The 13,372-nt window shown below is 39.8% G+C and overlaps 1 protein-coding gene across 4 annotated transcripts in view; it reads right to left on the reverse strand.

Annotated features, from left to right (window-relative positions):
• Positions 1-222: 222 nt before the first annotated feature.
• Positions 223-13,372, reverse strand: part of ADK (adenosine kinase) — a 306,385-nt gene continuing 293,235 nt past the window's right edge. For all 4 annotated transcript variants that reach the window (XM_049810314.1, XM_049810312.1, XM_049810313.1 and 1 more), the window contains one exon: positions 223-1,399. In XM_049810314.1, the coding sequence (XP_049666271.1) occupies positions 1,275-1,399 (125 nt within the window). In that variant the 3' untranslated portion in view covers positions 223-1,274. The remainder of the gene's footprint in view (positions 1,400-13,372) is intronic.

Consider the following 13,372-nt stretch of genomic DNA (forward strand, 5'->3'; position numbering starts at 1 on the left):
CATGCCATTAATTTTTCATCTCTCCTGTGGTATAAATGCCAAACTGTTGTTCCTTCCCTTCCTTACTGCTGAGATCACCCTTGAACACCCACCTGCACACTGAAAGTCACATAGAAAATGCTGAGATCTAGCATGTACTGTGTGTTAAGCACCCACTTCCTGTTCCCATTTCAGTATGATATGTGGAGGAAAGCTGGACACATACCAATACAAAACTGGGAGTTACTGTATGACAATTTTTTATTTATCAGTATCAAATTACATAGCAAAGTAATGAATGCAGTGTCAGATCACCTCTTTGAATACTGTAAATACAAACAAAATCCACCATATTGCTTAGTTATCCAAAGTAAATTAAAAGTTTAAAAATGTGCGTTTCAGAGATTGTTTGGCATATCCTGTCAATATATCCTGCATAAATATTTCTGTACCTCATTTTCACTATGTGTACCTTAATTAAATACAGCCTCTAGAAACCTCACATGGAAGAGATAGGCTCTATCTGTATGTTTATGATCATCATCAACTCATGCATCTGCCCTGAAATCACTGAAAGTACCTATCTGCCAGCTCACCTGACAGATGAATGTGACTGTACGTAGAGTGGCCAGACCCTGCTCTCACATAGTGCCAGACCCAAAGCTACTGGCATCAGTGCAAGACGACTGAATGCATGACATCAGCTTTGGATCCGGTCCTTGAATTACTGACAACATAGCTATTCACTTTCATGGAAGCTGGGCTGGATGTGATGGCCAGATCTTGTACACTCAAGTATGTAAGGAAATTCTTGGGACATTTACACCACTCTTTACTATAGTGTGACTCCACTATATAGAAAGAACAATTCCTGGTTTATAACGTTAAGTGACAAATAAAGTCAGGTCTGTTTATTTCACGTAAGTTGAGTAGGATTTGGCCAGAGCTGGATACAAACTAGATAATTCAACAGAAGTATTATACTGGTGTTAATCAGCAGTATCATTTACATGGGACTACCATATAAACTGTGTAAATAGAACAATTTTTCCTGATGGATGAGAGAATAAGCTTCACTTAGCACTGGTTCCAAAAGGTAAGACTACTGAGACAGTGTAGTGGTATGAAAAGGAAAACACCATAGAAATATATATTTTGTTTAGAATACAATGAGCAGAAGTACAGAAGCGTTGATGCAGGTAATTGGAAAGGTGAGGAAAGGGAAGGAGGAAAAATTTAGGCAGCAATCCCATGGCAACATGGGAGTTACTCTTGATCCCTCCAATTCACCAGTATCAGTGGAAGTCAGGCTTCTCTGGGAAGGTGCAACCTGAACGCTTGATAATTACACTGGCTGCATAATGTCCAGCCCGGATGCACTCGGTCACTGGCCGGTCATAGACGAGCTGTGAGAGAAAGCCTGCGGAACAAAGTGGGAGAGAAAGAGATGGAAGAAAATGGTTAGACTAGTTTTTCTGAGTGTATCAGTTTGTCACAGGGCAAAGCACTGAAATACTGGCCCAATTGTATGTACACAGGTAGCCGGGCTACTTTAAATTTAGTATTGCGCTTGAGTGACCTGCTGAGTTGGAGTGCTGCTGCTGTTATTTCTACCTGAAGTCTCCATTTGGTAGCTTCAAGTAAATTAAATGTTATCAAGACTGATCTCTATTAGTGCCCTCAAAATTATTTTACCAGAGTTCTTGCTCTCTTTTCCAGAGAGAACCCATTATTCCTCAAATACCATTTTAAAAACAAAGCAGCAGTTTTCTCTGCTGAAGAGAGCTCCTTTTGTTTGTACTGGCTACAGCTACAGCCCCACACAACTGTCCCTCTGCAAGCTTTTCGCAAAAAAAGAGGAAGGCATATAACAATTAAACTTTATCTATATTTACAGTTACAGGTGTTCACAATGAAAAGCAGGTGAGATATTTTTACTTGATGAGGAAAGGTAGATGACATCTGTTGCCCTTTATTACAGGAAATTTAACCTAAGACTTTGGAAACAGGGTACCTCTTAGCATGTGTAGACACCTACGTAAACAGCAAACTGTGTGGAGAACCAAGCAGCTCTCAGAATCAGGGCACTTGGTTAACTGCTTTAGCTAACAAAGCCCTAGAATGCATGGCTTAGAAAACCAGAAATCACTGGGACCTGAGTGTTTTGAAAACCAGAGCACCTCTTTAAATTAATATAAGCAGGGAGTCCTAAAAAGGAGATTATTCATAGGTACTTGAAAAAATTAAGTACAAGTGGCATCAGAAATTTTGATGGCATCAAAATGCCACCATCATTTGGTGGCATCAGAAATGAGTCCCTCATTTCTGAAACATTTTGTCTTGGCTGAAACTATTGTGATCGAAAGCATGACAGAACTTATGGCAGAGGTGAAATGTGTATTTTAAATTTGGAAGAGGTTTTCAAGATGTGAAAAGTAAACTTAGTATCTTATAATTTAAAACTCCACTCTGTTATTCTAGAGGTAGTATTTTATTCACTTTTATCCTGTTTTTAATATGTTTCAGATGTATCTCTCTTCCTTATCCAATCACAGAAGGAAAGTGAGACTTGCCCAGGACAAATCAGAATTCTAGCAAGCTGAAACATGTTCTTTTTAAAGCTTTCATCCACCATTTCAAGTTCCTGTGTCATGCTCTGACAGGCCTTGGACCTTGACAGTACAAATCTAGTCTTGAAACCATGTCTCTTGTATGTACTATGTAGCTCATAGGTACCAATTTCTGACATATTACAAATTTTGATTCAAAGATTATATGTTTTGCTAGCTGGCTTTCAAATACACTTTCTCTGTTCAGCTTGGTTACTATTGAAACAAAGACTCTACATCATATCGTGATGCTCTCTTTTAACCTGTGCTCCTTTTCTAAGTATTTCCTTCTGTGGCACATTAGAGCATATTTTTTAGAAGATGATAAAAGTATTTTATCCTTTGCAATAATGTCTGCTCCTTGAAGATTAAAAATCATGTAAAACATGAAAAATAAGGTTAGATTAAAGAAGGATAATACTGGTGAGCAAAAGACCCCATCTTCATGAATTACCAAGATCTATCTTGGCTTCTTGGTCATGACTGATAGTGAAAAGAAGCCTAGTTGATGTATAGTTTTCTCTAAACTGCACTGAATGGTGGAAGAGTTTGAAACTACTAAATCTATAAATCAAGTCCTTTTCACTGGAATAGGGAGGCCATAAAAAGTAGGCATTTTAGTTGACAACGAGTAGAAAACTCGTATATCTCTGACATCAATACTTTTCTATAGAACTAGATGTTAGCTGGAATTTCACAGATATTGACTGACACTAGCTAGGAAAAAATGACTGCTTTACCAACAAAAGTTAAGCACAAGTGGAGGAGACAGAAGTTTTCAGTATACAAAGATGAGAATCTGAAACAGGAAGAAATTGTGCTGTGAGTGCTATCACTGATAGCAGTCAGAGGATGACGGACAACACAACTGAGGCAGGGCGGTCCAGCTGTAATAGTTGGGTAACAGTTAAGAAATTCAAACAGCATGCCTGGCAGAAATCAGACCATTTCTGAATAACGAGATGAAAATGGTCTGCTCTCCATTAAATTAACATGGATTCTTCGGAGAAACTTTCTTGGATATGTGGAGAATGTCAGTCATCAAATTCAAACTGCCTGGGAGGCAGGAGCTTGCCAGTGTGCTTCTGGGTGGTTAAAACTTGAAAGCAAGTTGTAACTGTATGTAAAACAAGGCTGTTAAGACAGTCCATTTCTGACTCAGTAAAGTATCGAAGATGCACTGGGCAGGCCTCCAAAGGTAAACACAAGGCTAGGTTTTGTGCAGAGCATGAATTCAGAGAGGGATTTATACAAAAAAGAACAACTGTCTTCTATGTTTATGATCAAGGCATCAAACATAAATGAAGATGAGAAAATCCAAGGAGCAAAGGACCATAAAACTGAATTATTTTTCAGTACCAACTAGACTGAGAGAGACTGTCATCACCTCCCAGGCTTACTGTAGTTTCAAGCTAGTATGTATATTTTGTCTTCAGTGAAGGTACTTCTTAATTTATTCTGATCTAAGTCAAAGCAGAATCAGGTGAAAAACCATCCTGTTCTAATTGGTGATAGAAATGAGAGATCTGTGTGATTTCAGAGTGGTGGAGAAATGACATTAAGTACAGCTGTCATATATGAGGTATGTAGAAACTGCAGTGGGGAGTTTGCCCTCAAACCATTCTCTTGTCTGTTGAGTTTCTCATAAAAGGTATGTGTCTCATAGATGAAATAGAAATAGCAGTATCTGACACAATACCACATCGAATGACAATACAAACACACATTCACAAATACAGAACTACATCACGTACTAAGACTAGGCAGTTGGCAAAGCAGACCCCAAGGGAACACCAGAAAGCACTGTTGTTTGAGCAGAGAAACAAAGACCTCTATCAGGTTGGCTGCTGTGCTGCAGAATGTTCTTTTTAGTTAATGCAGTAAAAAGCAACATGGTCAGAATATAATTCAGAGTTTGCCTTCTCCAATGTATAAGGTACTGTGATGCAAACCCCATGAGTCATACTCTCAAGGCATGGACTCAAATCTTGGAGTTCCAGCTGAAGAAGTTACTGCCCCATCTGTTTTTCACCATTCTTCTTTCCTGCTTGAATAACTTGACACACTGTCAAAATGAGCCAGATTAGTTTAAGGAGTAAGCTGTTGAATAGTAGATCTTTGCTAACCCAGCTGATTTAAACTGAAGTGGTTAGTGAGTACTCAAACAACTCTACCAGCGAGCAAGGTGGTGGAGGGAAGATGATAAGCAGTTGGAGGCTGTAATCTCTTTAATGTGCCATGACTGGAAATGCAAGAAGATAAGTGAACATGGCTTCAGACTTCACACTCCTCCTACAATTTCACAGACAGAAAAGCCAGGATTGAACTCTGATCCTGTATCATGCGCCTGGGATCACAGAACTAGATCATCCCGGCACATACTAAAGTAGCTCAGCAACTATTTTAACTTCTGCCATGGCCTGAACTGGTTCCTGGCTATCACTGGAATGGAGCACCGAAAGCAGTAGTATATTTTGGCCACACAAGGAAACCTCACTTCAAATATTTCACCAAAACTTCAGGCAATACTGTCTACCATCTTCTAATTGCAGCTATTCTGCACTAGCATTTCTACACTGCTGAAGCTGTGGATGGTGTTACATGCATTGTGTACCACTCTCGTAACACTAGAAGACAAAGGCAAGAACCAAACCCAAGGCTTTCCTACTTGTCTGCCTCCTGCCCTGACGTCCAAAGCATTTATCGTTGGTGGAGTAAGAGAAATGGCAGCTGCAGGATATCTAGTAGGCCACCTTACTGTAATTAGCCATCTCGGTAAGCTTTCAGAGTAGACTGGGATGCATTTTGTCCCTCACAGGCATGGATAGCCAAATAACCACGTTGTACCTAGTCAGGATAAGAACTTGCTTGGAACTGTGTCCAGTTCATCCCACTTATTCAGCATCTTCCTAGAAAGCAAAGACAACTTTGCTTCAAAAGCTGCTTTAAACCTTAGAGTGGTACAAAACGTATCTGCATTCCCAGATGATAGAAGTGATTATAAGACACCAATAGCTATTTTTGGCCCATAATTATTTCTTTTCTGCTCAGTAAAGTGTCTCTGACATCACTTTGCTCTGAAAAGTGTGCCTGAAATAATTGAGCATTAATCTTTATTATCTCCAGCCTCCTTACTACATATGCTCAAAGACAATGTTTATAATTGCTAGGTCTGCAAACAGAATGAGGGATGGAAAAGTCAAGTTGCTTTTTTCCTTTTTGTTCTCACTGCTAAATGATAAGTTCTGTAAGCCAAGTGCCACAAGTGGTCGTTGAGCCTCAAAATCCAGACCCAAACCAAAGCCCTCACTGAAATCAGCTCAAATCTCCTTGGGGATCATAGAATCATAGAATCATTTAGGTTGGAAAAGACCTTCAAGATCATCTAGTCCAAACAAATGTCAATATAAGTCTGAAAAGACCAGCAAGACAGTCCACTGACTGACATAAAAGTTGTCTTTACTTTGTTACTTCTAAGAGCTGAGTAGCACTTAAAAAACATTAAAGGAGAACCAAGTTCATTTTCTTGTGGCCAGCAAAATAGACATTTCAGAGGCAATTTAACTGAAATCAGTAATTTCTTTGAAAGTTTTGTTTCCAGATTATCAGTGGTAGTTCTGAATGAACACCTAGCGCTAGTGCAGTTGGATAGGAATGTGGGAGTCTAATAGCGGAGATTTAAAAACAGTTCTGGTCTGCTTCAGTAATGGTTTAACAACACTTAAAACCAGCTCATATTGAAGCCAAATGTTTCATTTCAAATTGTACACTTGACAATTAATTTTAATGACTGTTAATTACTAATGCTGGCTGGAAATCCGTTTATAGCCTCTGACACCCAGCTCCCCCACTACTTGTCTTTCTGCAGTTTCTCTCACATTTCCAACCTTTATAAAAAGCCCAAGGCAAAATTAATGTATTTTTTTAAATGCAAGAGAGAAAAGCAGGAAAAAAGCAATTATCGAATGCATTAATTATAAACAATTACAAGGTGACCCTGAGTCAGAGCCCCTCAAAACCTTTTTGCTATGTGATGTTCCCAGACAATCCTCCTCTTCCAGCTGAAACCTGAAGCACCTAATATAATCCACGGTAGCCAGGCCATTCACCAGCAAAATTGTCCCAGCCACAAAAAAGGATCATGAACAGCTGAACTGCCTCCTCTTTTTGTATTTAAATTTTCCACAGCTTAATTTGTGAACTGCCTTTTTAAAAATGGTGTTATTCCACCATGGGGGACAGTTGCAAGCACCTTTTCACGCTCTCGTTCATATACAGCATTTATCACAGTTGCTCAAACGCTCATCTATTTTTATGTGATCCCACTAGCTTTCCAGGCCAGCAGCGTGGGAAGATGCAGTTTTCAAGAAACATTACCCTAGCAATTTAAAGCCTTGTAGTTGATATGACTGAGGCTTTTTTGGATGTCTTTTAGCGCTGTTGGAGTGGGTTAATGTGGTAGCACCAGGCTGGTCACTTGTAATCAGGTGGTTAGCAATGCTGGTGCCAAGAGCCAGCCAGCCAACCTAGATTTTGCAAAAGATGTTGGCATCAGATGATTCTGCAATATAGTCGCTGAACGACCGTACGTCAACATGCTGAGGTTTCTCCTTTTTTAATTTTGTGGCAGATGGTGGATATTACAGCCAAGAACTGTGGTAAGCCAGAGGCCCTGCCCGTTGCTATCAAACTGAATGCTGGCTATTCTAAATGGAAACGTTTTTGATTAAGGGTAGGATTAAATGGAAACGTTTTTGATTAAGGGTAGGATTTGGCTTCTATTTTCATGTATTTTGGCACTGTGGTCTGACTCATTAGACTTACAGTATATAAGGCAAATTAAAAGTAAGCATCTTCAAATACACTATACTTCTTTCAACCTTCACACACCTTAGCACTTTCTCTCTCAAAATATATAGAGAAAATGTGTGCATTATTCCACACATGCACATATATGCTATCATCTACAAATGTATATGTGTACAAGTGTTTTTCCCTCTCTTTTAAAATGAAATGGCTCTGTGCTTCTATAGAACTGTAGTGCCAGGCTAATCACAAGTGAGAGAAAAAAGGTTACCAACCCTTTCAGAAAAACAGTCATTTAAGATGTATATCTAACAAGTGACAACCTTGAAATCTCACTCTCACTGAAAACATTAGAAATCCCTTCCTGACTATACCACTGGAGGAAAGTTTCAATAAAAACTAATTAAACTACAAAAATCTCAAGTGGTTAACTGATTTTAGGGGCTAAATTTCTGGCAATTCTAATTACCCTCTTGTGGCTTCACTTAGTGTTTCACAACCATGACAGATGACAATGAAAAACTGCAGTTAAATTCATCCTCCCTGACACCATGCTAAGCACTAGCTTCTCCCTCTCCAAGTAAAATCAATACCATGTTTGAGTAAACACATTTACAGCTTTATTAGGATGTCTCACTTGTTCTGTAACAGCTCCTTGAAGCTGTGGTAACAAATCGACTCAACTCAGTTAAACCTAGAGAGCTGAGTAAGAGGCTCATCGATAAGGTTGTTATAAAAATAAACTGCAGGAGATCAGAAAGCTGGAACAAACAGCCTGGTAAATGTCAATATTTTTACTTCCAGAGAATGACAAAACCATGAGATCATGAATAAAATGTTTCGGAAGTCTATATTTACTTTATTTATAAAATGGTCACATGCTAAATGCATTTCACTGTCTATGTACAACCCTCTTACACAAACTTTTTATTTTCTAATCACCAGCATGAATACTAAACCAAGCACATCTTCAAGAAAAGCAGTGAGTATTGGTATTGCTGTCCCTATCCCTCTTGTTTTCTTTATATTTACGGACATGTTTTGAATGCATTGAATTTCTGTAAGGATCACTCAGATGGGTGTATGTCTTCCTTAGCCTGAGGTTATACAGTCATTTATGGACACAGGCAAATAATACAACTTTGCATTTACTAGACAACTGTGAATAAGAGAAAGGAGTGTTTTCTGTTTAGCAGCCTTTTCCTGGAATGGAGAGAAGGTATTGAATACACAAAGCAAAAAAGAGTTCAGGCTCCAATGCTTTAAACCATTACCTGTGGAAAAAGTTAATGAAAGATTCCTGCAAAAATGTGACAGTAAAAAAAAGAAATAAAACTCCACTATATTCCTGTTATTCCATTAGGAATTAGTTATTCAAGGCTGAATAATTTTATTGCATTGCATATATGATTACCACTGTTTGGACCTACTGGGCCAGCTCACTGCAGCTTATAGAATAAGGTGTCATCGTACTTCCCAAGATCTGTACAGATGCTTGAGATCATCAGAGACTATCTCTAAGGAAAATTAGCAGACTTGTTTCTTGATGCCTTTGTGCAAGTAGGAACGGTGGTTGCAACTCTATAGTGGTTTGGTCCTGAAGGCTGTGCAATGGATGGAGAAAACTTAAATCCTGATTTGAAGTCTACTGAGATTGATGGGAGTTTTCGTATCACTGGCCTATGCTGGTCTATGTACTGAGTACTGTCCATCCTTTGAAGAGGGAACAGCCCAAAGCCGGAGGAGAGGCTTAAGTATTTTACACTGTGACACCCTCCACATTAATCATCCTCAGTGGACTCTATTTATAGCCTGTTGCCTATCACCTCTGTTAAACTCCCCAGCACATCTTATTGTTCAAGAGAAGAATCACTGCAGACTACAATATGCTCCAAGAAAGATGTGATGGAGGAAACTGATAACAAGGTTATAACTTCTGATGGTTTGGTCCTATTTTGTGTTTTTAAGTCCACATGATGAACTTTGGAAAATTCCCTTTTGGATGAGAATCTGGTGGCTTTGGGCTTGTCTCAACAGCCAGGATCAGGGGGAAACATTTGATTAAAAAAACCCACCCTCCAAGCTTACAAGGAATATTCAAGGCACTGTATATGCCAAACCAAATACAGGTATTTTCATTGAAAGCATCTTCTCTAACTATCTGAAAAAAAATACTTTTCAGGTTGATGTTTCTCTTTGTTTTTCCTAAAAACATTGCCTAGAAGGTTTCCTAGAAGTGTTCTTCAAAAGCTAAAATTCTCCTTAGCCATTTTTGAGACAGCAGAATGAAATAAGCTTTCTGTTGTTGGTACCTGAGGAAATTTTCTGAGCCTCAAAACAGATCTGTTGTATTGACATTAAATGGTGCTGATTACTACACCTACTGCTTGGGATAAGAGGAAGACAATTTCACTAATTTAATGTAGAAATAATGAAATTCTAAGCATAACAAAATGGAATACTATGTACTATCCTCTATTCAGTTTTTAACATTTTCAAGTACAAAAAAGGCTATGTGAATGTAACTTCATAGTTGAGATTCACAAGCACAAAAGCTAGGAGATTTGAAGTTGTGTTTGCGGAGCGACCATCTCTCGATAAGGTTTTTTTTGCAGGTATACTTCCACACAATCAAAACAGCAGTATGCAAAGAGAATCAAAAAGCAACACCCAATGCAGTGGGAATACAGTAGCTAGACAGCCTATGAATTTCTTGACTTTTGTGGGCTGAAATAGTCTACCCTTGCATTTTATTCATAATACTCCTATTTTAATACAGTGGCATTTAATATCTTTTGCCTCTTTAAATATCTGTTACAGTCCTGGATTGATACTAATAATTTACTGATCACCAGTAACAGTAATGTCCCTTGAAGTAGAGTCAGAGATCAGTGTCAAACCAACCTACAAGCACTGCTACTACCACTGCTTTCAACTGGGACCATGTTTTTTCTTTTATTTCTTTTTTTTTTATTGCAACCTTGCCATCTTCCCACTTCAAGCACAAGCCCATTTCAGTGTGGGGGAATTGAACAAATTACGGGAGATGTCACCATCCTATTATATAACAGAGGCAGCTGCAAGTGAGTGAGGATCCTGCTAGCTAATCCCACAGCCTAAGAAGTACCTTTACAGTCATTGTGTCAATCTCCATAACACCACACCAAGTCATATTAGATGTGAAGTAGATAACATATTTCAGTGTATTTTTATATTTCATTGTGTGTTGTATGTCCTGCAAATATAGCATCAACTTAATCTGATGTATCATTTCTTAGGGGCCTATATCCTGCCCTGATTCCCAGGGGAATGTTCTTGATGATGCAATCTGACTAGTGCCTCTGTCTCTACTCAGAATACATTAAAATAACACAAAAATATTACCAACAGTCTGCGAGCAAGGTAATAATAACTCATTAAAGTAATTTCTAACCTTCCACATGAACATTTTCTTTATCATTACGTGATTTTCTAACACATGACACTTTAACATAAAATGAAATGTTATGAAGATAGGGATAGTAGGCATGACAAAGTATTTTGAACGGTGATGATTTGCTTTGAGGCATTAAGTCAATTTGTAATTGTCCCATAGCTATTACAGCAAAAATTGGAACTTTATAATTGGTTTTGAAAATCTATTTTTAACACAGTGGGCTTGTTTTTTAAAAAGTACGCAACCTATTCGACGTTTATTTCTCACAAAGCCTGTCCAGAATATCACTGAATTTATGGTGAGGTAAATGAGGCCTTTTAGAACCCACTTTTGCAAAATATTAATCCTCTTGCTGTGTACTGAGGCTCCCTTCACACTGATGGTGTCACTGACAGGAAAAGAGACACAGCCGCTAGAAGGATCAGGTCTTGCTTCAGTCTAATTAGAAACTTCCAAGGGTTTTTAACTCCATACACTGACCCATCCTGGTGATGGATCTCTCACTTCTACATGTTATCTAAAAAATGACAGCAAGTATACGGATGTTTTGGCTTACATTAATTCTACTATGCATTTTTCTGGATTGCCTTTAAATTGCATAGGTGCAAATGTGAACTACCATATTCAAGTTACTCTATTTTGATAAAAACCACATATGTAATAAAATTAAGATGAACAGTTAGAAACCAAGAGGAGGGTAGCAATTAAGACAAAACAATTAAACCAGATTGGGTCACAATTAAATTATACTTGGACAACACTTGCTACCAGTTTTAAGTATAATGTGTGATGGGTTAACCCTGGCTGAACACCAGGTGCCCACCAAAGCCGTTCTATCACTCCCCCATCCTCAGCTGGATAGGGGAGAGAAAATATAACAAAAGGCTCGCGGGTCGAGATAAGGACAGGAGAGATCATTCACTATTACCGTCACGGGCAAAACAGACTCAATTTGCAAAATTAACTCAATTTATTACAAATCAACCAGAGCATGGTAATGAGAAGTAAAATGAAATCTCAGAACACCTTCCCACCACCCCTCCGTTCTTCCCGGGCACAACTACCCTCCCGGATTTCACCACCAAGCCCCCCCAGCGGCACAGGGGGACAGGGATGGGGTTTATGGTCATCACACGTTATTTTCTGCCGCTTCACCTCCTCAGGACGAGGGCTGATCACACTCTTCCCCTGCTCCAGCGTGGGGTCCCACCCACGGGAGACAGTCCTCCACGAACTCCTCCAACGTGGGCCATTCCCACGGGCTGCAGTTCTTCACGAACTGCTCCAGCATGGGTCCATTCCACGGTGTGCAGTCCTTCAGGAGCACACTGCTCCAGCGCGGGTCCCCCACGGGGTCACAAGTCCTGCCAGAAAGCCTGCTCCGTGGGCTCCTCTCTCCACAGATCCGCAGGTCCTGCCAGGAACCTGCTCCAGCGCGGGGTTCCCACGGGGTCACAGCCTCCTTCGGGAACCCACCTGCTCCGGCGTGGGGTCCTCCACGGGCTACAGGTGGAGATCTGCTCCACCGTGGACCTCCCTGGACTGCAGGGGGACAGCCTGCCTCACCAGGGTCTTCACCACGGGCTGCAGGGGAATCTTCGCTCCGGCGCCTGGAGCATCTCCTCCCCCTCCTTCTTCACTGACCTTGGTGTCTGCAGGCTTGTTTCTCTTACATGTTCTCACTCCTCACTCCGGCGGCAGTTTCTCTCCGTCCCAACTTTTTTTCCTTCTTAAAAAATGTTATCACAGAGGCGTTACCACTATCACTGATTGGCTCGGCCTTGGCCGGCGGCGGGTCCGTCTTAGAGCCAGCTAGTATGGGCTCGCTCTCTCTCGAACACAGGGGAAGCTTCCAGCAGCTTCTTACAGAAGCCACCCCTGTAACCCCCCCCCCCCGCTACCAAAACCTTGCCAAACAAAACCAATACAAATGCCAGCACAAAAGAGCTTATTATTTCCAAAGAAATAATACTGAATGGAAATTGGTAAAAAGTGAAGAAGGGAATTAAAAAGAAAACAGGAATATTCCATATTTTTCTTGAGTGATATCTATTTTTATGGTTTTGTTTAAGTAGCTGCAATTTAAACTGTGGCAAATTTCTAAATTGTGCCAGTACTAATGTTGAAATTACTAGTGACTGGCTACACTATTGATCAGAATAATCACGTGCCTCTAGCTGAATCTGAGAAAAACCAACTAGGAACACATAATCTGGTAATTTTCTAGTTTGTAGAAGGTTGGTTACAGAGATAATGTAGCCATCTAATAGCCTAGGTTTAGATGTGATGTTTATCAGAGAGAGTTACAAATGCCATCAGAACACATGGGTGGTAAGTCATGAACACGTTGACAGGTTATCCCCTAGCAAGCAAAGATTGATGCCCTATCTGCAGCTCAGCTATTATACTTATGTATGCTGTTTATCAAACAGGAGTATTAAAGATGGGCAAAACAGGCTGTCAGTCAAATGCTGATGACATTAAGAAGGTATTTTTATTTCAAAGCTTCGTATCTCATCAGCCATGATCTCAGTAACAACAG

The sequence above is a fragment of the Accipiter gentilis genome, chromosome 9 (genome assembly GCF_929443795.1).
Source record: "Accipiter gentilis chromosome 9, bAccGen1.1, whole genome shotgun sequence".
In the NCBI taxonomy this organism is placed as follows: Eukaryota; Metazoa; Chordata; class Aves; order Accipitriformes; family Accipitridae; genus Astur; species Astur gentilis.